Raw genomic sequence first — 24555 nt, 5'->3', positions numbered from 1 at the left:
GGGTCCTATTCAATTGTAGTGGTTTGAGTGGATAGATTCAAGGAAAAGAGGGTTTATAGGGGAATAAAATAATCTCATAGCGTATCACAATATAGAACACAAAAAAAGGGTTTACGTCAGAATTGAATAGGATGGAAAACAGTTCTTTATAAATCAGAAATTTATTTACTAATATAATTCATAACATAAACAAAGAACACTTCAGCCAATCGTTAAATGTCAGAGAGGAAGCAACAGAGGTTGCTGAGAGGGAGGACTATAGAGCCGTGTAATTGTAGGCTGGATTCTCAGGCCTTGGCCGAGGGGTTCACGAGTTTCAGCAGCAGCAGCAACAGCATGTAGTCATCTTTAGGGTAAACATGATGGACTTGGTTCACCTCGGCAGGAGATAGGCAGAAGTTTCAGTCTGGTAAACCAGTGGTTATTCTGGTTATTCTGAGCAATGTAAGATAGGCAAGCCTTGCATGACATGCAGAGGCACGCAATGAGTGTGAAGCGGTTGCTATGGCAATGTAGTTGTAGTAGCAGTTAGTTTGGAGCTCATAAGTTAGTTTTAGAACTTGTGGAAAGCACAAAATCTTTGGGCAGTCCATTTGCAAAGTCCAGCTGTGATCAGGGCCTGGATAGTCAGCCGAACCAAAGCAAGTGAGCATATTATAAAACTTAATACTCAGTGATAACTGGGGCGTGGTTGGTGGATATGGTAGACAGGACGGTTTACTTACAAATTCCGCCTACTTCACACTTCACACGCTTCACACTCATTGCGTGCCTCTGCATGTCATGCAAGGCTTGCCTATCTTACAATGCTCAGAATAACCACAACACTGGTTTACCAAACTGAAACTTCTGCCTATCTCCTGCCGAGGTAAAACAAGTCCATCATGTTTACCCTAAAGATGACTACATGCTGTTGCTGCTGCTGAAACTTGTGAACCCCTTGGCCAAGGCACGGCCCTCCTGCCTGAGAATCCAGCCTACAATTACACGGCTCTATAGTCCTCCCTCTCAGCAACCTCTGTTTGCCTCCTCTCTGACATTTCACGATTGGCTGAAGTGTTCTATGCTTATGTTATGAATTATATTAGTAAATAACCTTCTGAATTATAAAGAACTGTTTTCCATCCTATTCAATTCTGACCAAACCCTTTTTTTGTGTTCTATATTGTGATAGGCTATGAGATTATTTTATTCCCCTATAAACCCTCTTTTCCTTGAATCTATCCACTCAAACTACAACAATTGATCACTATAGGACCCTTCAGAATAGACAGAAGGGTTTACTTACATATTCTGCCTACTTCTTTGACAGGAAAAAACAGACAAAATCTTTAGTTTAGTTTATTTGCAATTTTAAAAAAAAAGAAAAATCAGACAGAGAAAAAGTAAATAGAAATAAAGTTACATGTGCAGGTGAGACAAAATCTTTGCTTAGAAGTCCTTTTTCAGCACGAGTACAATCTTGATACACCCTAAAAACACACTTCTTTAGATTTATCATGACATTAACATCTATGGGCACCAAACATGCCCAGCCTGCCTTTAATAGGAAGCTTACCACACTAATGTAATAACTTTGTATAACTGTAATAACATGTGAACCATACATTATACATTACTTAAAATTGGTCATATTGTAGAACGCATGATATACTCTTGGATGTATTACACGCACAAAGAATATATATGCCGTTTTGTGAGTTCCAAAACTAACTTGTCTCTCCAACTTCCATTGCTGGGGTGTGGGAGAAGGAGAGACAGAGAAACCACACCGAAGTCCGTTGATTTTTTCTAATCCTGTTTTACTTGTAGCAAAGTGTTTCATCAAATATAAATGGTACCTTTATTTCCTTTCTGAAAGAATGCAAGTTGCAAGGGCAGAATAGAGTTGTGGAGGAAGGCAAAATACTGTATAATCCAGGCAGGCTGTTACTCCACATATGAATTACAGCAAAGCACTTGATGTTTTATCAAACACCAAAATATCTTACTGTAACATCAGCTCTAATAGATAAGAGAGTAAACAAGCAGTGGTTCTTGTGTAGAAAGTAAACACTTGTCTGTTGAAAAAGGTAATAGGCCATATAATAAGCCATGGAACTCCATAAAAAGTAAAAAAAAAAAAAAAAAATCAAGGCATGATGGAAATATTTGTCCAGGTTAACAGGTCCATTCAATTCATTGGCAGTAAAATCAAACAGTCGTTTAGTTTATGGGCTGATGTAGAGAAAATATGTACTATGTATGTATGCACTTTGTATGTTCCAATGCATTGATTATCATGTGCTTATCATGTGCCATGATGTGAGAGTTTATGACTGTCATACACAGAAAAGATGCTATTGTTCCTCAGACACACTGATACAACATCTGTACAAATACGACAGTGTTAGGATCATGAGACGATGCTTTGACTAGGGGGGTAGGCTTGCAGGTGGCTGTCCTTGTCCTAGGAGATAAAAGCCTGGTTAATCTAACCCTCGTTAGAGGACTGCACCATTCCCTTTGCTATGATGTACTTTTCTCCATCCATGTAAACCACTAAATCAATGGACGGCAAACTTGTCTTTATCATAAAATTATTCATCAGCTGATATTACAGCTTTCATTGGATATTATAGCTGTTGGTAATCTAAATTATTCCTTATCTGTATTGCCGTTGGTACTCCAATGCAGGGGTAATTGAAAACAATCTGCTTTAATTTGAATGTGAAACAGTTCACTGTGTGTCATTATCTCTTATCCAGTTCCAATCTTGTTCAGGTCTCTATTCTTCCTTCTCTTGACTTTCGTCAGTGTCCGCTGGAGGGTGTAGTTCACAGAAAGAGAGAGTGGAAGGGAGGAAAGGGAAGAGAACATAAACACCAGTTAGCCTTCAAGGCAATTTTCTGATAAAGGAAAGACACAATAAATGTGAGTGTGGGCCTGTGTGTGTGTGTGTGTGTGTGAGAGAGAGAGAGACACGCACGTTTATCACCATGACGTATGTTGAGTTTAGACAGTGCCTCCCACATCTCCTCCTCTCCCTGTGCATGAGAGCTCTCAATGGAACAGTAGCCTCCTTTACTGGAGCAGTACTCGATAAACCTAAGAAGAGAGAAGAGCATGGCGGCATGCAGGTGTTAGATAGCCATTCGTCCATCCCACTCTTCTCTATTTAAAGAGTATTAGACTGAAGTTGTTTGATGAGGGCTTATAGTCTTACTCGTTCCAGTTAGGGTCAGTTTTCAAGACTGCCGGGTTTCCCACCACAATTAACAGGGCTTGTGCTCGAGTCATCGCCACGTTGAACCTCTGAAGGGATAGTTTAGGTTAACTGCTTGGCTGTGTGTGTGTGTGTGTGTGTATTAGTGCTGACATGTAGCCTACATTATGTAACAAGAGGCATTTGAACTGCCTAATTTCCCGCCATAACCACCATGATATATTAAACAGTTATGTTTAATTTTTAACCAGTTACGCTAATGGGGTAATTGATTAATTAATAATTAATGCATTAATTATTAGAAACTATTCCTATGTCAACATACTTATGTTCTTATAACACATGGACAGGACTAATGTGATCTCAAAATCTGAAAGCAATTAAGGAGTTATAGTAGTGAGATGTAGTGTAAGTGGGATCTAGTGTCTTATAAACCCAAAATATAAGATCAAAATATAGTAGTCTAGAGAAAATTTGTTTTTCCTCCTTAATATGTATGTGTGCATTTGTGCAGCAAGGTGCTCCAAAATCTAATCAGATCTACTCTCTAGGCAGAAAGTGTGGTGTAAGTGTGAAGTTTCTATCATGTATTGTTGTTGAAGTATTGTGTCTACAGACAGATGGACAGACAGACGCCACCATGGCAACATAATGTCCCGCATACCATGTACCATTGGCAGCAGGACATATAAATGTTTGTGAAGTGTTTCTCACCTTCTCGTTATTAACAAAGCCGAGGGTGAATCGTTGGTCCTGCTCAGTGGATTTGGCGTTACTTCGCACTGTAGACACCAGAATCACTTCTGACTCTTTACCCTGGAACTCCTCCACTGAACCAATCTTTAACAAACACAGACATGCGTGGTTGGTTAAAGTGCAGTGTCTCAAAAACTCAAACATGTTTTTCCAGCAAACATAAGTAGACACTGTACCGTCCATACCGTTATGTTTTCCAAGTTCTCCTTCCTGAGGTCTTTGTCTATCTTAAGGGCCTTGCGGATTTTCTCCACCTGTGTAGCACACAGAAAAATGGACAATGTGAACAGGATAACCATAACCTTAAGTTGTTTGTTAATTTTGTTGGATATTACAGCGCTCGGAATACAATAAAACAATGTCAATATGTAACAGCATCACTTTAGGAATGATCTATGGGTTTATTGTAATATCAGAGTTAGTACCCACTTGTTTCCTGTATGGGGCAATGATGCCAATGTGTTTTGGTTCAATTTTGGTCACACCCTTTTGGTGCAGATCGTGAATGAGTTTTTTGAGGTAGTCCAACAACACATCCACCTCTTCTTTGTTGAAGAACGAGGGACTGTTGGCTTCACGGTCATTATTACCCACCACTCCATGGAAGATCAGTGGGAAGCCCTGAGAGAGGGAAAGAGAATTGGTGTAGAGAGAGAAGGAGATAATTATTGACACCTCCCCTCTACGTCTGAGGTATGTGTGTGTGTGTGTATGTTTGTTACCTCCCGCGGCAGGTGTTTCCATGAGCAGTAGGAGTTGCGTTTCCTTTCGGCAGCGCAAGGCTCAAGCTCTCCATCATAGAATAGCTTGTTTGGAATCTCCAAAATGGCAGGATGGGACCTTAGAGAGAGCGGAGAGGAAAAGAAAAAGGGCAAAAAAATGGGAGTCCGAGAAAAGGGTAGAATAGAGTCATTTCATAGTGAAATTGTGAGAAGTGGTATGGGAAGGTAAATGAACACCACTATCACACCTGTAGTTGCTCAGTAATTTGGTAACAAAGCGGTTGTTGAACACGCCTCTCTCATCCTTCTTGTACATGAGGAAGTCCCTCATCAGACGCTCCAACAGGGACACCTCTGCACAGAATAAGGGTTTCAAACTACTGTTACTAATATTAATAAACTGTAAACTGTGCTTTCAGATAAGTGCTATATGAATACAAAGTGCTTTACAGGAAGGCGTAAAAACAAGAACAGTAAAACAAATATGTGGAAGATAAAAAATAGAAAAAACCCATTCAAGAGAAAATAGGATAAACATACATAAAATGAAATGAAATGAAATAAAAACATAAGAAAAACATGATTAAAAGTGGGCAAATCAACAATTTCACAAAGGCAAGTTATAAAAATTATATAAAAAAAAAAGTTATAAAAATTGAATTGTAATTAAAAAAAAAAGTTATTTAAAAGATGATATTGATTCTGACTATCTAACTGGTAACCAGTGGAGAGATGCTAAAATAAGGAATATATTTGTATATATGGGGATATACATTTTTGTTTGGCACCAGTAAAAATCTTAGCTGTTGCGTTCTGAATGTGCTGGAGACGCAAGAGTGACTTTTGATTCAAGCAGGTATAGAGGGAGTTGTCTAAATCAGTTCTTCAAAAGTCAAGTCACTGAAGCATGCGTATTACATCGGCCATACATTGATTTCTTAGAAAAGGACAAACAAAGCAACTATACATACTGAGGTGTATAAGAAACTGATATTTCTATCCTTTGGCCAGAGAATATCCTGCAGCCTACTGAAATGTATGTGCTTAAGGTTTTCTCTCCAGACATGTCTGAATAAAGAATCCACGGAAGACTCCTGAACCTCAGCTCATTCATTTTGACCCACAAGGGTGAAGCTCATTTTTCCCCTACAACAGGCACATGGTCAAGTCAAGTCAAGTCGCTTGTAGCTCACCATAAACAAACAAGCTATTGTCCTCACACACTTTAATAGTGTTTGCCTAAGTGTTTATGTATGTGAAATGCACAGCGCTCACCCATGCCACATTTCCGTGCCATGGAGCAGCTGATGATGGGTCCTAACTGTTTGGGGTCTCCAACGAGCACTATCTGACCAGTCTTTGCTTTCAGTAGACCTGTGGACCAAATGAACACAGAAACATTAAGAGAAGAGCAAACAAGGAATATCAGCTTAATTTCAATCAAATTCACAAGCAGAATTTGTGTGTCACCTGCCAAAGGGATGATACACTCTGTTTCTGCAGCCTGGCCTGCCTCATCCACAAAGATATGAGTGTAATGACCTGGAGGAATCCCTCCTGTCACCAGTCTGACGAGAGAGACAGAGAGGGAGCAGCTGTTAAAATTTAAGCAAAGGATTCTCTCTTGCATTGATGAGTTAATATCTCATCCATCTGGCATGTTTTGCTATAATTGAGATATGGGGTATTAATATAACTGATATTCACATTTTTTATTTGAAAATCACACTGATGAAAATGCTATTCTTTATCCCATTGTGCAAACATGCAACATCTGACACAGACCTCCTCTTTCTCTTCAAACACTGGATCACATCACAAAATGGACACATTTTCAAAAACAAAGTCATAGTACTACAGTGCATTTCTGATACAATGGAAGCCTATAATAGTCTTTACGCAGCTCAGAATGATCAGTATCTCTATTGCATGAAACTCCTATAATGCAAGAATAACATTGGACTCATACATAAAGAAACTGTGGTATTGGTGGGATAACCTGTTAGTACAACAGGAAGTGTACTCCTACAGGCATCAGCGACATTCTCTTCTTATTTGAATCGTTGGCACCAGTGTTGGGCTCGTTAATCAAGGAATAATATTACTTTACTTATTGCAACCTGTGGGGAATAATGTGTTTCACTACTTGTATTACTTTTCAGTTACAACTCCAAAACTGGTGACTGCATTGTCACTTTCAGGTTCACCCTGCCTGTGTGCTTCTGTATGAATAATCAGGGGAACAAAAAAACACGGCGCAACAAGCAGATAAACAGCAGTTAGCAGTCTGAGGCAAGAATCTAAGTACCTAAATTTACAGAGAGTTTTACATATATATATATATATATATATACATTTGCACACTTTGCACTTGTCATTTTCCTTTGTAGGCTGTAACTCTTGTAATCTGTTTTTTACTTCTGTGCTTTATAGGTCTTATTTGAGGATCTTTTACAGCGACTTTGGTCTTGTGATGCTGTTTCAGCAGGTGCTTCAGGAGATTTGACATTGTGTTATTTGCAGTGTAAAGATCTTTGTATTTGTGCACAATTTGACAACAATGTTCTTCAATGGGGTTGGAGTATATTTTTTGGATATTTCAACTTCAATCTGATATTTAGAGGGGGTGATAACAAAAGCAACTTATTTTTATTGTAAATTTCATATTATTATGTTAGCTACCTTGACGCCGTTAGCAGGGTGGTGACCATGATCTTATACTCCATCAACTTCTCTTTAGAGGGAACCACAAGGTCACCTTTCTCCAAGTTACAGCAACACTGTAGAAAAAAACAATGCACATACACATAGATGTGAGGGACAGTTAAGTATTATAACACAAACTGAATAATATTAAATAGAACATTATACTGTGAATATAGAGTATATTGGAGGCAGTAAGTATGACTGAGGAATTGAGTCCAATAAGTCCAATGCTGACCTGTAGCTTTGGGGGAATTTGTCTCACAGATTGGCTGCAGGCATAGAAGCGAAAAACCTTGTGTGGCTTCCTGCCATCCAAAATCTTCTCACAGAGGACGTCAGCAGCGCTGTTGGAGGGAGCACAGGCCAGGATGTGGCAAGAGGACTGAGCCCTCTCTATCTGCTTGATGGCCTCTACCACAGTCACTGTTTTACCTGACCAACATATGTATAATTAGGATTATACAAAATAGATAGACAAATCAATACATGTATGTACCAGGAGGCATGCACAATGTGGATACAGTCCAACTCCCTCCGGGCCACGTGACCCATAAAGTGGTGAACAGAGCGAACGACAGACAATACCATGCGTAGAGCGCTCCTGCTGTCAGGGGGCTAAAAAGTAGTAACAACTTAGATAATCTCATTTGATTTATATACATTTTTTGGTATATCTAGGTTTTCTTCACACACTTCACACTTCTTCACACACAGGGAGAAGGAAACAAAAAAAGGCATTCTAGAACATTCACATGTCCTATAAGGACCAGGCACAAAGTCTTGGTGAATACATAAAAAGTTACACAGCAGCACTAAGGAGTAGAAATGAATAAAATATATAACATGTAGGAGTGCATAACGTGGAATGTAGAGGGAAACAAAGTTGAAACTGTTAATTAAAATGGGACATGGAAATTTCTCTCTCACACACCTGGGTTTCCGTTATCCGATAATTACCGTTTTTTTACCGGGAAAATCTATTGAAGTCTGACATATTTAAATCGTTCCGGTCATAATGTCCGGTGAAAATAATTCCTTCTAAGCACAATTATTGGAACATTGTGCTCCTTGTTTTACTGAGACTGAGTTACAGCAACAGGTTGAGTTCTACTCCCAGTCTCCCAACCTGCTCCCGACGAGTAGCTTTGAGTAGCTTTAAGTCTCTTTCAGGAAAGTAATACTAAAAATTACACTGCGTGAGTTGATTGAAGTGACATGAGACACAACTGGGGAGGATTTACTAAATAGTTTTGAATGTAATAACCATAGCGTAATGTATTAACCAATCAAGGGCGATGTGTGTGTGCGTCGAGTAGGCCTATGTTGTGCGTTGGGTGAAGGTAAGATGCCTTTGCAGTTTATTTTCATGACTTTTTGCTGGGCTGTGCTTTTTTCATATTTACTGTGTTGTTTTTCTTGGTTGTAGGTTGCGTATTTAGCAATTGGCAATGTGTGATGACGTTACGCATTTGGCATTGTGTAATGGTGAAAGCATATGGCTATTTGGCAGCAAAATACATGTCAGGCACGAAGTAAAGTGCAAATTTTCATTGTAGATGATCCTAGCCTATCCTAACAGATAATATTTGACCAGAATTTCTCCCATTTTCCCAACGGAAACCCTGTCACACACACACATGCTGTACCTGTGCCAGGTGGTCCAAACACCAGGTAAGGAGCAGGTTTGGAGGAGCCAGCCACAATGTGTTCTACAGCCTTACGCTGCTCTGGGTTGTTCTCCAGTTGACTGTTAATCATGCTACACACACAAACATTTGGGGGATTCAATTTCAGGGTTAGGATGAAAGCTGCACTGTCCCATTAAGACAGGACTTAAGTAAATAGCATTATCATGTCTCTATCATATGTTCAATACATTTTTGTCGTTACACAAGCCATGACAAAAAGCATCCCTAGATTCTTTATCTTTGTCCCTTGTAGGTGGTCTGACCTGAGTGTGCGTAGTTGTGGTTGGTAGTCGGAGGAGGTGGCTTCAGCAGGGAACAGCACCTCTTCCAGTCTGTGTTGAAATGCCAGCTTTGCTGCTCTGTGCTGGATACACAAGGTCAGACGGTTGACAGTGAATTCAACAGTGAACTTCATGCCCTCGGTGAAATGCCGCAGAAACCTGCAGTGAAATTCACAGATAACTGTGTGAATTTGTGATACTAAGGATGATTTGTTTGTTAGCAACCAGCTAAACAAATACAGTTGGCCAGCATTGTGTAATAAAATACATAGGAGTTAATTTCCAAAAACACATTCAAACAGAACTTAAAGTCGAGATGAAATGAAAAATGCATTTTTAACCCTTTTAGATCACATCCCCAGTCATATTGTGCACCCATTTAACAATATATGCCAAAAACAATACAAAAAATCAATTTCTTTGTATTCTTATTTCAAAATCCAATCATGTTTTCTTCCTGTAAAACAAAATATGCCGTGTGCTTACGTAAGCATGAACCAACCAATTTCAACCAATAATATCATGACATCCACCGATCAATCATTCTTCAACCTGGTGTGTGTGGAGCCAACAGTCCTCTGTAGCTCCGTTTCTCTCTGTAGCTCTGTATCGCGCTAAACTCTAAGCCCCGCCCACTGTTTAGCGGTCCAATCAAATGCGAAGGATTTGATTTAAATCCCTCTTGTAACTGTACACTGCTCAAATATTCCATTTCACTGGGAAATATGGAACAGTACAGAAGCTAAAGACACTCTAACTTCCGTTTCAGTGGGACTTTAACCAAAATGTATTTCTAAAGACCTGCCTGGACGGGATTAGTATTGCAGGACTACTGGAGTTTGTCTAACTGTCCTATGAGGCCTATGAAAAAATGTAATGATTGTTAAAGAAAACAATCTTAAACTGTTAGATATCATTAACATTTAGTATGTTCGATACATTCCGGGAGTTATTTTAGGATGAAGTGTTGTAATTTACTTTTTTGGTGAAGCCATTGTTCCTCAACCTGCCTCCTTCTACTTTAATTTCTACATTTCCCAGAGTGACTTTCAATAACACCTAGGCATGAACTTGTTGCATTCCACTGTGTGTTACACTTGTAGATGGAGAGAGCAATAGCGATAGCAGGGCAAGAGTTGAGAGAAAGCAAGAGTCACATCTCTTACTCAAAAGACAACGTCTTCTGACTGTTGCATTCTGGTCTATTGAGGCTACTGGTGGTGGAGAAATTGCTCTCTCTGCCTCTTCTACGATGGATTTCTCACTGCATGATTGTTGAATGGCAGTATAGAAAAAAAACCTTGCTCTTTGATTCTAAATCTCGCAAGGTTTGATCTCGCGGCCACGGAAGTCGTGTACTGTCCCACACACAAACCTAGTGCGGCCACGGTGGCCTTGTGAGGAAGACTGGATTTGCATTAAATATTTGATAGAATTTCATTTTTTTCCACTCGCAGAGCAATTGCATGGCGTCAGAAGACTTGGATTATGCTGCACAAGCTGTATGGAGTACATTTATGGACATTTTTTGCCCATTTTGAAGCCTAAAGGACTGGCTTCCATTTACTGCAATTGTTTGGAAGAAAGCTTCCCCAGCAATAAGCCTAGTGAACTCCTAGTGAACTGCTGCATGAAGAAAAAACACTCATCCGATTTTGTACTGGCATGAGGAGTAGATCAAATTTTATTTTTTGGCTGAACTACCCTTTCAAGTGTTTTAGGGTGGATTATTTCCTGATTTTATCGTTTAATCACATTTTACCCATTTTTGACTGCCAGTGTTGTTAGTTGATGGTAGGCTAGGATCTTACTCTTTGTTGAAGCCCAGCTGGACCTGCTCATTATCCACATGATGGACGTAGCCTTGGTATTTGGTTTGGCTTCCTAGATCTCCTGACTGCCCTGAATGCGTTACCAGAACCTGGTCCCCAGGCAGCACAGATGGACGCTTCTCAGAGACACCTGGAACCTGATGAGATAAAAGGTAAGAGAGAGACGTCTTTATGTGTTTCACTCTGAATTGTGTGTGTTACACTTATTTGGCAGTCAGACTGTGTGCGTGTGTGTGTGTCTGCCTCTGTGTGTGAGAAGCATAACCTGCAGAAGGAGGAGATTATTGTTGCTATTGTGTCTGGCCATGGACACATCAACCATGTCATAGTTCTTGAGGTCCTTCTGCATCTTGTCCTCCTCTAGATACAGCAGCAACTGCAACTTCTCTGTGTAGTTTTCCCAGCTCAGAGGACGATCCAGCACGTCCCTAAAGAAAATACCAGTTCAACTTTGAAGGAGATGAAACAATGACCTAAGATCACTTCTACAGGCATGGTGGATATTTAGTAAACTATTACATCAGACAAACAAACACAATTCTCCCTGCCTTCAAAGCCTATTGCTCATGGTTTAGTGTCAAATTTCATATTTTCACCATATCTGTGCTCTGCCATTTAAACTGTACAAATACAGATCAGCTTATGTACCCAGAATCTGAAACATTTTCCATTAGAAGTGATCCAGAAATTGGCCTAAGATTAGAGTGTTGCAGGTGACACTAAGAATACATGTATAAAATAAAAATAGATATCATATAGCCACTGTATCGACATGAACACTGCCTAGAAAAATACAATGTAATTTAGAAAATCAAAACCGGTTTGATTTTTTGGTTCAGCAGCAGTGTGACTTGAAGTTAATAAAACATCAAACATTGGAATGTGTGTGTTTATGCACTGCTAATTTGCATCATAGGGATTGTGTAACAGCTGTTATGGTCCTTGGTTTTATAATGCTAGCAGGTCTTTACTTAGGGTGGAGTAAAACACACATTTCGAAGATGAGTCATTACTTAACTACAGACTCATTTTCCTTTACTTGACACGCAAAGAAAAAGCTATGCAATACATTATCCCAGACATTTGTTTGGTTGTTAATAAAGTTCAATATGCACAATATGCCACAATCTTAGGTCAAAATTAATTGTGACGACTTGCTTTACCCTGTCTGACTCACTGAAAAGTAAATCTGGTACAGATTAACTTCACATCCTCAACCAAAGTGTGTACAGATTAAAATACATACTTAGCCCTCCTGAGCTGGGAGGAGTTGGAGCGGGAGTTGGAGTTTTTTAGTTGTTTTATGTAGTAGGGCATTTTATAATCCTTATACTTCAAAGGCTCCACAGTCTTAAGATGCATCCCTGGCCGACTGGAAGGAAGAGATGAAGACAAGGCACAGGAGAAGGTAGATAAATCATGAGACTGTTGTAGTCAGTACAGTACATGCTGAAATGCTTTCCGTTCATGTTTTTTCTGTGCCATCTGCAGAACGTAAATTGGGATGGGCAACACAGTCCTCAGTGTGAAGGGAGAAGGTCTGAGGTCACCCAAGTCAGTTTGTACAAGGACTCTTGACATTGGAGCACTAGGAGAAAACAAAATAATTGCTAAACTGTAGTTCAGAGGCCCCTTCACTTTTTACATTTTCTGGTAATATCTATACATTCTATTCTATTTGTGTCTGTAAAAGTAGGACAAAGGGGGAACTGTTCTTTGCCCAAGTTTAGAAAATGAATGAACAGACAGGCAGATGGCACTCATCCTGTTGGCTCTCTCTCTCTCTCTCTCTCTCTCTCGCTCTCTCTCATGTAATAAAATCTGAACATCAGACTCAAATCTCTTGTTAAAGTTGTTTTTTATCTAGAAGTCTTTTGCATGTATTCCTTACTTAAATTCTTAGGAATGATTAAAAAATTGCCTTTTGGATAAGTAATAGTAAGAACGATGAGTAACTAAACACTGTATAGAATGGTTTCCAAACAATAGTGTACAACATCAACGTACAGTAACATTAACATTCAGAAATGCTGTTACTTGTCATACCGTTCAGGGTGCTTCCCCTTCACAATTTTGTGGTTGTGGGAGGCCTTGGGAGCAATGGGGCGGCGTTGGTATGGGCTTGTGGAGGCGAGCGCTTCAACCAAAGAGGTACGATGCGTGACTTCCAAGTAGCGCACAATGGAGAAGTCAGTGGACGGCTGCGTGTCTGTTGTGAACTCAAAGACCAGCATGTCTCGATAGATGCCTGCCTGGCTACAGCGGAAATGGACCTGGATTTCATATCCCTCTTCAAGAGACAGCATGGGGAGAAGCAGTTGAAGAAATGAGGACTATACATAGCATGTCACTTTGTGAAATGTTCAAATTTTTCTCACGGTTGGAGACACCATAAACATTCTATCAGCAAATGTGTAACTGTCATTCAAATGTGTAACTGTCATTCATTGAAAATGCCTTTACTTAACTGTCCTAAGAAATCACAATAACAGGAATCTGTTTTTCATATTAAATAGATTCATTTTTATCTGTGTTTTACAAAGTGTTGGATTCAGCAATATTATAGTCAAACAGCCCATTGTGTTGTAACAGTTGTCTGTGCAGATCTTGACTTGTATTATCTCATGCTGTTCTTGCCAGGATGGAGGAGGTCATTAGTAAGAGTAACTGGCATGAACTGGAAAGAACATGATTCATACTGTAATTGCTACTTTGTATGAAATGACAAACAAATACTTCACCATGGCCAGTCGGCGTGACTAAATGGAACTCACGCCTCCCCTCTCTGTTATACACTGGCTCAAGGGCAGCCCCAAAATTAAAGTTACCACTTACAAATCAAGTTTTGTCTCCTGTTATTTTCTCTCAATTCGCTTTTATTAATGGACTTTGGTGCACTTTGGTGGAACTGCAAGGTAACAGTGAATCCACAATAAAGACTGGTTTGGTGTGAATGATAGGGACTCCCACCAATTCTTTCTGCAAAGTTGAGTGGTCTCAACAAGGTGGGAAATGAGATTTTAACAATTTCACAGTTAACATGACAGAATGCCACACTTTTCTCCAGTGTCAACGAGTGTCTCCAACATGTGTTCAGAAATATGCAGGTGGCATATTTATTTTCATTGCTTATTTGTCACTGGTGTCAATATCTAGCAAAGCATACACAACTATACAGGCCCTCTTCATGGGGCTCATGGTTGTGAGTGTCTCCTTCATACCTGGTCCAAGCCTAAGTGTTTTGCCTTGGCTGACTCCATGGTCATCTCTAAGAGAGAAACAGTTGTTCTTAGCCCAGTATTTAATAAAATAAATGGAGTTGGCACCAGAGGTCTTCACGTACAGACGCACCACCTTCTGTAGGAGGGAAAATATCATTACTATCATTATCACAGCAACCATGCAAACACACACACACACACACACACACTTTCTAAGAGCCTTTACAAAAGACTGCTTTGTGTGATTCCATTCATATCCATTCATTCGTTGATATTATATAGTACCTAAGCAACAATTATGGCTGTAAATCATATTTCAATATACCGTTTATTTAAATAGTGAGGTCACATCAGAACACAGCCTGTGTAGGAGGACATTGTGAGCTCATCTCAGGCACGATTTGACTCCAAGGACATTAAGGTGATAAGCTCTTGTGTTTGCTTTTGATTAACCTAAACTTCGAGCTACAAAAATACCAACACTCCATACAGCCTTCTTCACTTGACTTAACACATGTAAATGCTTAAAAAAATGCTACTCCCTTCTGTACTCTCAGTTTCACAATTGTACATATTTCTTAACCTACTAATTGTTAAAGAAGCATGACTTACTAGTGCTCACAGCCTCTCTTACCTCTTTCTCATTCACAGTGAGGCAAATCCTCCCTTCCTTTGCCTCGGGGTCTGAGGTTACAGTGACACCATGCTTATCGGAGGATAACAGAGGCCTGTGTTGTTGAGGGACAAGGGATAAAACAAGGCTTGTATGAAATGATCACACACATAAAGTCACAGCCAAACACATACAGTACTTGTAATGTTGAAGAAAGCTCAGGTACGACAGAGTTGGCATTTCAAAGTTTAGTCATGCTGTGGTTTGAGAGCTAAGAAACTCAAACTCTGAAGGGAATACACAGAATTTTATAGCACTGAATAATCAGGTTTATGATAATTCAGGTAATTTCTATTACTACCATTGGTTAAATGTTACTTCTTTGTTATGCCAACTGTTAAACGTACACTTTCAGAAAAAGGTGAACTCCTTCCTTTCTGGTCACAAACATTCATTATTCTTCAAGGACTCCTAGCCTCCCATTATCTAAGAGATGGAGACATCTGCACAGCCGAACTCCCCCATGCTAACACTTCAGCCCTAGAAAAGAAAGAATGCAACTGTTTTTTCTGATGCCTTTAATACCGCTGTTGTGAAACCGCTGTTGAAGAAATCACATTTGGACTGTGAGGTCCTAAATAACTACATGCCTATATCAAACCTTCCTTTTTTAAGCAAGGTACTTGAAAAAGTGGTTTCTAACCAAATTAACAACTTTTTAAATGAAAACAACATTCTGGAGAAGTTTCAGTCAGGTTTCAGAGCCAACCATAGCACAGAAACTGCTCTCACCAAAATAGTCAATGATTTGAGACTTAGCACTAATGCCAACAGGGTCTCAGTTCTGTTTTTTTTGGACTTGAGTGCAGCATTTGACACCATCGACCACAATATTCTCATAGATCGTCTCGAGAACTGGGTTGGTCTCTCTGAATGTGTCCTAAACTGGTTCAGAACTTACATTACAGGGAGGAAATTTTTCATCTGTCTTGGAGATCATGTATCAGAGAAACATGATCTAACGTCTGGTGTTGCACAAGGAAGCTGTCTTGGTCCCCTGCTTTTCTCAATATACATGCTTCCATTAGGTGATATTATCAGAGAACATAATGTCAATTTCCATAGCTACGCTGATGATACACAACTATACATTTCTGTAGAGCCAAAGATTTTCTTTCATTTCTGCAGATGCCTTAAGCTCCCTCACTACTTGTCTATTGGCTATCAATGATTGGATGAACACAAATTTCTTAAAACGAAATGAAGATAAGACAGAAATACATTTGGTCTGCCCCAAAGCCAAAAGAGAAGAACTCTTCACAAGACTTGGGAACCTGAATCCCTCGATCAAATCAGAAGTAACAAGCCTGGGTGTTATCTTAGATTCTGATCTAAGTTTTAATTCCCATATAAACAAGGTGACCAGAACAGCATTCTTTCATCTTAGAAATATTGCCAAGGTGTGGCCCTTCCTAACCCAGAAAGATGCTGAAAAGCTAACTCACAACGCAACGCCCTTTTTACTGGCCTCCCTAAAAAGTCTATTGAGAGGCTTCAGCTTATCCAAAACTCTGCAGCTAGACTTTTAACAAAAACAAGGAAGCGAGAGCATATCACTCCGGTTTTAGCTACATTGCACTGGCTCACAGTGTCCTTTAGAACTGAATAGAACTGCCTTTTTACCTATGCTCCTAAACTGTGGAACACCCTGCCAAAGAATATTAGAGAGGCAGGCTCTGTAAGCATTTTCAAACTACTGCTAAAACGTATCTTTTCAGCTTAGTTTTTAAGTAGCCTTCATTTTAACTGTTTACGGATGGCGAACTTGTCTTTATTACAAAATTATTCATCAATTGGCGTCACGAACAGGATCCCAACAGTTGTTGAGAGTTGAGAGGAACTCTGGTCAGCAGTTTCTCCGCTCTGACAGGATCCACAAACCTGTATGGAGAACTGAAGGATTGCTTGAAGTTTATAATTGTAATTGCTTAGCTGATCTGTGTATTGTTCTAAAGGAACATTTGACATTTGCCCTATAAGGGCTGTGGGGCCTGCCTATGCGGCGGGGTAAGACCACCGGAAATAATCTATGCTCCTTCTAAGAATCCTTCATGATCTCATCTAAATTGATTTCCTTTTGAAAGGAAGAATTGAGGGAGTTCACTCTCCGAAAAGTTATAGCGCTATACATATTTTTGTCCGGTAAGGCCAACAAAAGGTCTTTTAAGTTGTGATTATCTTCGAAGAGGCAAGACACACTTAATCGCATACTGGTTGACAGTGTCACCAATGTGAGAATGACTACTCAATACCAAGAAGTAACGCCGCTTGATTCTGTGTTTCCTTTAAGGGTGTAAAAATATCTTTCTATTTTACTTGATTTGATTATTTTAATGCCATGTATTGATTTCATTTGGAAAGGGAGAATTGAGGGTGTTCACTCTCCGAAAAGTTATAGCTATACATATTTTTGTCCGGTGAGGCTGACAAAAGGTCTTTTAAGTTGTGATTATCTTTGAAGAGGTAAGGCACACTTAATCGTATACTGGTTGACAGTGTCACCAATGTGAGAGTGACTACTCAATACCAAGAAGTAACGCCACTTGATTCTGTGTTTCCTTTAAGGGGGTAAAAATATCTTTCTATTTTACTTGATTTGATTCTTTTAATGCAATGCATTTTGCTTGTTCTTTTATATGAATTGTATCTTTTTATCTGTCTTTTATCTGCCATCTATTGATGTAAAGCTGTTTGAGCTGCATGTTGTGTATGAAAAGTGCTATACAAATAAAGGTTATTATTATTATTATTATTATTATTATTATTATTATTAATAATAATAATAATATTATTATTATTATTACTCCTGTGCTTGTAAATATATCAACTAGAGTAAAAGGCATCTTGAGTTACATAGTCTTTGAATGGTATGGAATGAAAATGGAAATGGAAAATGGAAAAATCAGCTTCGTCAGTCCCTGCCTATGCCAATGCTCAATGCCCATGTGTAGTGTCAGATTGATTGGCCAACCCATTGAGGAGCAAAATTGATGCAGACAGACAGAGTTTTCCTCATTTTATAGTAGGAAAAGGTCAAGGGTCGAAAATGAATACACTCTCAGAACAAGAGGCTGTTATCACATCTGCTTGGCTCTGATTAAGCTGTGTTGACGGTGTCATGGCCCTTGTTCGAGATGTCATCATTTAAATTTATATAGATGCTAAAGGGAATGCTTATTTTTTTCCCACATGTCCAACTACAAATTTCCCCCTTCCTCTTTTGAAGAGGAAACTGTAAAGCCCTGTTTGACAGAAGCAAATATGATTATGAAAGGCATATGTGTCAGAAAAGGTGATTTCTATGGAGCATATTTTGTAAAGCCAGGGAAAACCTTTGTAAGACACTTGGGTTTGTTTGGAAATATGTTTACATTACACAAATGCACAATGTGATGTATGGATGTAGAGTGTGTGTGTGAGTGTATATTAAAAGAAATATATATATTTTAAAGGAGCCCTATTATAGGAATTAAAATTGTCCTCTATGTATATGATCAAAGATGTTTAATTAAGACATTGTTAAAATTTGATTTTGTTTTCGTGGTTGAGCTTAAAGTCCATTTCAGATAAACTCCAGTCAATACATCACAACTGGGCACTAAATATTCACTAAATATTTGCTAAAATCCTTCCAATCAGGCCATTTTGTAACATTTGAACTGCCCACTGGAAAGCCTGAAAGACTGAAAATGGATGTTGACATCCGCTGACGCTGGCCGTTTCCCATAGCAACAACAAATATGGAGAAAGTGAAAGTGCCGGTGGAGAAATAGGACGTTGTAATCAGTGAATTTACATTACTGTCACAGCGATCATAAAGGCAGTATGGATTATACCGGACATGTATTGGAAATATCTGGTAAGCCTTTGCTTGTTCCACAACATTGTTTGCTAGAAGTGCTAACCAGCTGATTACTGAGCTAGCAGCTGCTCAGCTAACATCAGGTGACATTATCATTTCTCCTCACAAAAAGCACTCAATCAAAGCTACTATAGCAATCGCAATACGCTGCTGTTGCTCCATTGTTGTCAGTGACAATCAAGGAGGTTCTATATTGACAGGAAGTGATTTTCTCTCGGAAATGTTCTGTCCAATAGATGAACGGCATGTAGGACCGCGTGTCATTTGTTTACAAAATTGGTTTGCTTAACACAGGACCGTGTGAACACTAACCGGACCTAATGAAAAATGCAACAAAGTAGCAACTCATCCACTGATTTGGACCAAAGCAAATGGACTATAGGTGTGAAAGCGCCCTTAGTCTTCAAATTCATTTATTTCTTTGCGATACATATGCAGAACAACATTCTTATGCTGAACCATAGTATATTTGAAAAATAAAATCATGTAACTGAATAATATAGCTCCTTTAAATATCAATATCTTAATCATAATCTATAATCTGTCTGAGCTCTAGAAAACCAGGCAGTTCTTACTGAAGGCTTTCTTACCAATTCTTGGCCACTTTCTTGGCTCGATCGCCCATCTGTGCTTCACCATCAGATGTATTTTGTACAGGATTCAGATCACTGGCTGTTCCTGGTCCTCTATGCTGGACTGGCGGTACTGGATGCGACACCTGCCGGTGCCGTCGCTGCTGGTGGGGAAATCAACCAGAATGGATCATAAATCTCTCCATCTCTTTCTTTCCATCTGTTGGAAAGGTTTGGATGACCAAGTGAGATCAATCACAGATACAGATATAGGTTAAAGTGCAGAGGAGTAGAGTCTTCATTCAGGTATCTGGGATCATCACATTTAGCAGAATCAAGCTTGGCTATTGTGGTGGGAGTTTCTGAAATAAAGAGACTTGAGAAACAAGACAGAGTTTCCTTTCTGGTTTATTCATATGACACACCTGCAAGCGGGCACAGACAACCTTCAACAAAGTTTCAGGCTGAATGAGCAACTTCCTCTTCTCTCAGTTGCTTCTTATACATCCCCCCCCCCCATGACATCTTCAGATACAACCGACTCTATTCATATGAAGAGTTCATGATACAGTCAAACATACAATAAGATAAATAAGGATTTCATAAGGATGAAATTTGATCTGTCGCCAGAGTACGTACATCATTAATGACAGGACATACAACAGAACAAGGTTTGCTTGTTACATAAGGGAGTAATATGGTAAAAGACCCTTTTGACTAAGTTTCAGGCCCCCTTTTGAACTGACATCTGGGCCTCGATCTGGGCCTTGGGCCTAGTAGGCCTGGGTCAGTAAAAGGACAAATTTCTTCTGTCGTCTTTATAATTATAATTATGCTTTGGCTGCATTTTCCCATCACAGCTATGATATTCATCTCTATCTGAACCAGGTGGATGCACTAGCTATAGTTGAAATCACATCATTCTCTACTTTTGCCTCTACCAATTGCTCTTTTACGAGATATTAGTTGTAAAAAATGTGCCTGCTGTCAAGGAGGTGTGGGAGAAAAATCTTCAGTTGGGCCAGATGTCTTCAGGTCCTCTACCACACTTCTTAATTATCATTAATTAAATAATCCAGACAAATCCAGAAGAGTTCAATATGATATAGGTTTACTGCAAAATCACACATAGTACATGTAAACCGAGCTGGTCCATTACTGCCTTCATTGCACAATGCATTCCCTTTTATGCCATTCTGCTCACTCCTCCCATTGTGGGCCTTAGTTGTTAATTCCCTCCTACCGGTTTTCCCCTAAACTTTCCTTCTTCTCAATACACCATTATTTACCATTATTTCTCAGGGTCTTCCCACCGTTCACTGTAATTAATGGTGTCTACTCCCTCAATCCTTGACCTCACATGTATGCTTTGAATTTAATGGTGTCTACATTCCTACATGCCTGCAGTGAGCAAACCACATTCTTCATTCGGTTCACCATTATTTCCTACAGTCCTACTATGTTGGTAAAAAAATAGTAACTTTTAATAAATTAATATATGCTTGTCGTATATATTACCAATCACATGTTGGATATCATACTGATTATTCATTCATTTAACAAATTCAGGTGAATCAAAATTTCCCACAGAGGATTCAAGTCTCTAGGAGTATGTACAGTTAAAGGATAAGGCTGGTGTTTTTTAATGCATTGCTTACGGTCAACAAATCCTATGAAAATAACAAAATCAGCAATGATTTTGTTTTGTCAACAAGTCTTGTCCATGTAGCCGGTGCCCGATAAAGCCATGTCCCAGCAGCCATAGGACTCCATTGTATTAAAAAAACAATTAAAAACACGTCAAAGAGCCATGCCGTTTGCTCTGGGCAGCATATGTCATCATCGCGATGCACCGGGCCAGCCGACACTTTCCTCAAACAACTTACTTGCAACAGAACTACTGTTCTGTTGCACCGAAAATAGTCCCCGGCGTAATGAAGAATTTGTTCCCATTTGAATTTGATTTGGTAATAACTACAACAGCCTGCCTTTTCGTGGTAACAGTTAGCGATTTTTAAAATTGAAACTATGTCTTTGTGAGCTGTATTTCAAGGTTTTTAGCTTATAATTGGAGCCAATGACTTCCGGGTTGACGGCTAAAAACGGTACGTGGGAAATCAGAAAGTAACGGGAGTAGAGCAAATGCATTGTTGATTTTGTTATTTATGTTATATTTGTTGACAGTAAGCAATGCATTAAAAAACACCAGCCTTATCCTTTAAGAATGAGAACTCCAACCGTTTGCAGAGAAAAATAAGCACTTGCATCGGGACCAGATTTCTAAAAGGATAACACAACAAATATGGCACTCCTTTCTTAAGCCATTCTTCTGGGAACATTCTTGGCAAATGAAATTAACTCTGAATCAACTGTGTGATTTTCGACACAAAGAACACCTATGTACTGTGCAGAGGAGTTGTGATCTTGTCTGCTCTGGATAGCCTGCAGAGGAAATGCACTTCCGTTCAAATAAAGCTGATACACTGACAGCAGAGTGTGGAACAAGAAGAATGAAACGGGAGGATGCACAACGCTAATCATCCAAGTGAGTCCGGTTGCAGTCACGTAGTCAGTCACCATTTTTGTTCACTTCCACCAGCCAGACAAAAAAGGTCAAAAGCTGTAATTGAAGTTAATACAGTTTATAACAGTTACAATCCCATCTCATCTCTATGAGCTAAAACAGAAAAAAAAAATACATCAAGCCCACCCATGGAATGTGTGCAGAGGTCTGCGGGGGCCTTGGAGTTCCCTAATACCAGCATTGTTCCCCATGACAGACCCCCCCCCTCACCACCCCCTGTGATTTATGCCCTATACCTTGCTCTCTGTGAAGATAAGAACATTTATCCTGAGACAAAGAGGAAGAGAGAAAGGGGAGGGGAATCACAGAAATACCCAAAACACATTCCATCTCCAATATAATGTCCACATAATCGTATATCCCTCATAACAATAATAATAATAATAATAATAATAATAATAATAATGATAATAAACTTTATTTATAGACCACCTTTCATACAAACGATAAAGTTCAAAGCGTTACAATAAAAAATAAAAATGCTTGATATTAAAAGAAGTACAGACAAATTGAAAACAGACAAATTAAAACAATGGCAAATGGAAAGGATTAGCAATAAATAAATCAGTAGATGGTAAAAGGGACAGTAAAAACTGTCAAAGCCATAGATTCATTTAATTTTACATGAATCCTATTTGTTGTTTCCTTTTACAACAGTCAGAATTATCCTGCTTACCTAGTTTCTCTGAAGCTCCCCCATCTACTAATCTAATCTAATAATGCATCTAATAATGCAAGCCTGTGAACAAATAGCGCAGCAGCCATGGTTTTCTCAGGGGGGGGGGGGAGTCAGGACGTTGCACACGTTAAATAGGCTACCGTATTTTTTGTTTACTAAATCGATGGGAGTGATCCATAACACAATCTGAATAGGCCTCAATCAATTAATTGGCTTAATTTCTTTGTGAAAGCAAAACCATCAAACATAACGAAAAAGATAAAGGGAACGTAAAGAAACTTCCAACATCTTAATAAGTAGGAGCCTACAGTGTATGTGAACCTTGGTCACACCCATTTCTCCATTAACCATCATCTTGATTTGGTCCTCGACGCACAATCTTCATTCGTATTATTCAAGACCTTCTAATTTCTGGGAGTCAGAAATTAGTCAGAAATCCCCCATAAGCTCCAGTTTAAACTGCAAAACCTGAACACGTTTAGTGAATCCATGTTCATCGCTTGAATCCAGTTGTCAGCATCATGACATTACGCTATAGTTCTAGTCCCACAAATAAACTTCAGACGGTGTTCTTACCCCTTCTTCGGTGAAGTAAACCTCCCCTGAGTGTATCTCAGCTTTGCCTGACCGAATCAGAGCACGGAGCACCGAGCTGAAATTTGGATGTATGTCCCCTGCACCCCTGGAAGTGATACAAAATATTAGGTTAGTTCGGTAGGCCTACAAATTATTAACACATTTACAAATCGAAATGCATGCCTATAACTTCCCAGAATAAAATAAAATCCATAGCCTACCACTTTGATTCTCTAAATTCTCTGTTGTACATGTCCTTCAGCTGGATTTGGTCAGTGATTAAACTTCTTCCATGATCTTCATACAAGAATTGAATAAAGTTGCCCCCCACCCTCAGGAAGTCATTAAACTGATATTTTGGCATGTCGATTTAAGAGCAAAGTTAACCGTGCTGGAACAGACGGCAAGCCCGAAGAAATAGGTGAAGAGGAAACAGTTACCAGCTTGCACGTAGGTTATATCTACTGTGTGTGTGTGTGTGTGTGTGGGTGGTTCTGAGGAAACGAAACCAGAAGGAGGCTTACTTACTTAGGCCTATTTATTTTTGAACATCTGTCTTGATGACACTGAGCAGGAGGAAGTAGGCAAGGCAAGGCAAGGCAAACTTTATTAAAATAGCACAGTTCATACACAAGGCTACGGAAGAGGATTAGGGCCACGTGAAAAATTTATTTGAGTTCTGACTTTAAAGTCAGAATTCTGAGAATAAAGTCAGAATTCTGAGAATAAAGTCAGACTTCTGACTTTTTTCTCAGAAGTCAGAATTCTGACTTTAATCTCAGAATTCTGACTTTAATCTCAGAATTCTGAGTTTAAAGTCAGAATTCTGACTTTAAACTCAGAACTCAAATAAATTTTTCACATGTGGCCCTAATCCTCTTCGTACAAGGCAAATACAACTTCACATAAAACAGAAAAAATACATAAAATGACATTAAAAATGAAAAGAAAGAAAAATGTTGAGCAGTCACTCTCACACTGGTGACACCTCTGGTCAGCCAGTATAACTTCTCTGAAAGTGACTCCCTCAATTTTTTCTCTCAAAAAGGAAATCAATTTAGATGAGATCTTGGAGGATTCTTCGAAGGAGCCTAGAGTCTTTCCAGTGGTCTTACCCCACCCTATAGGCAGGCCCCACAGCCCCTATAGGACTTGTAAATGTTCCTGTAGAACAATACACAGATCATCTAAACAATTA

General features: G+C 39.2%; 1 protein-coding gene across 1 annotated transcript; it reads right to left on the bottom strand.

Annotated features, from left to right (window-relative positions):
- Positions 1-1340: 1340 nt before the first annotated feature.
- Positions 1341-23762, bottom strand: LOC139654843 (putative helicase mov-10-B.1). Its single transcript, XM_071532038.1, has 23 exons — positions 23579-23762; positions 23358-23463; positions 19537-19682; positions 15046-15139; positions 14412-14547; positions 13237-13480; positions 12437-12562; positions 11456-11618; positions 11170-11327; positions 9341-9517; positions 9036-9148; positions 7625-7821; positions 7366-7463; positions 6154-6251; positions 5959-6057; positions 4932-5037; positions 4684-4801; positions 4391-4582; positions 4147-4215; positions 3920-4045; positions 3206-3294; positions 2969-3087; positions 1341-2802 (listed from the first exon to the last, which is right to left on the bottom strand). The coding sequence occupies exons 1-23, from the start codon at positions 23719-23721 to the stop codon at positions 2768-2770; spliced, it is 2952 nt and encodes a 983-aa protein (XP_071388139.1). The 5' UTR covers positions 23722-23762; the 3' UTR covers positions 1341-2767.
- Positions 23763-24555: the final 793 nt, after the last annotated feature.

This window comes from Centroberyx affinis, unplaced genomic scaffold (assembly GCF_046629955.1).
Source record: "Centroberyx affinis isolate AG114_WGS23_722 - 3 ecotype Tasmania unplaced genomic scaffold, CSIRO-AGI_Caff_v1 ptg002159l_1, whole genome shotgun sequence".
Classification (NCBI taxonomy): Eukaryota; Metazoa; Chordata; class Actinopteri; order Beryciformes; family Berycidae; genus Centroberyx; species Centroberyx affinis.
This window is presented reverse-complemented; position numbering and strand designations above follow the sequence as displayed.

What these genes read in the sequence shown, in the direction of transcription:
- LOC139654843 (XM_071532038.1), bottom strand. Translation starts at nt 23,721, where the DNA reads ATGCCAAAATATCAGTTTAATGACTTCCTGAGGGTGGGGGGCAACTTT. An exon ending in GAATTTAGAGAATCAAAGTG is followed by an intron (nt 23,464 to 23,578) that starts GTAGGCTATGGA and finishes TATCACTTCCAG; the next exon opens with GGGTGCAGGGGACATACATC. An exon ending in GGAAACACCTGCCGCGGGAG is followed by an intron (nt 4,583 to 4,683) that starts GTAACAAACATA and finishes TCCCTCTCTCAG; the next exon opens with GGCTTCCCACTGATCTTCCA.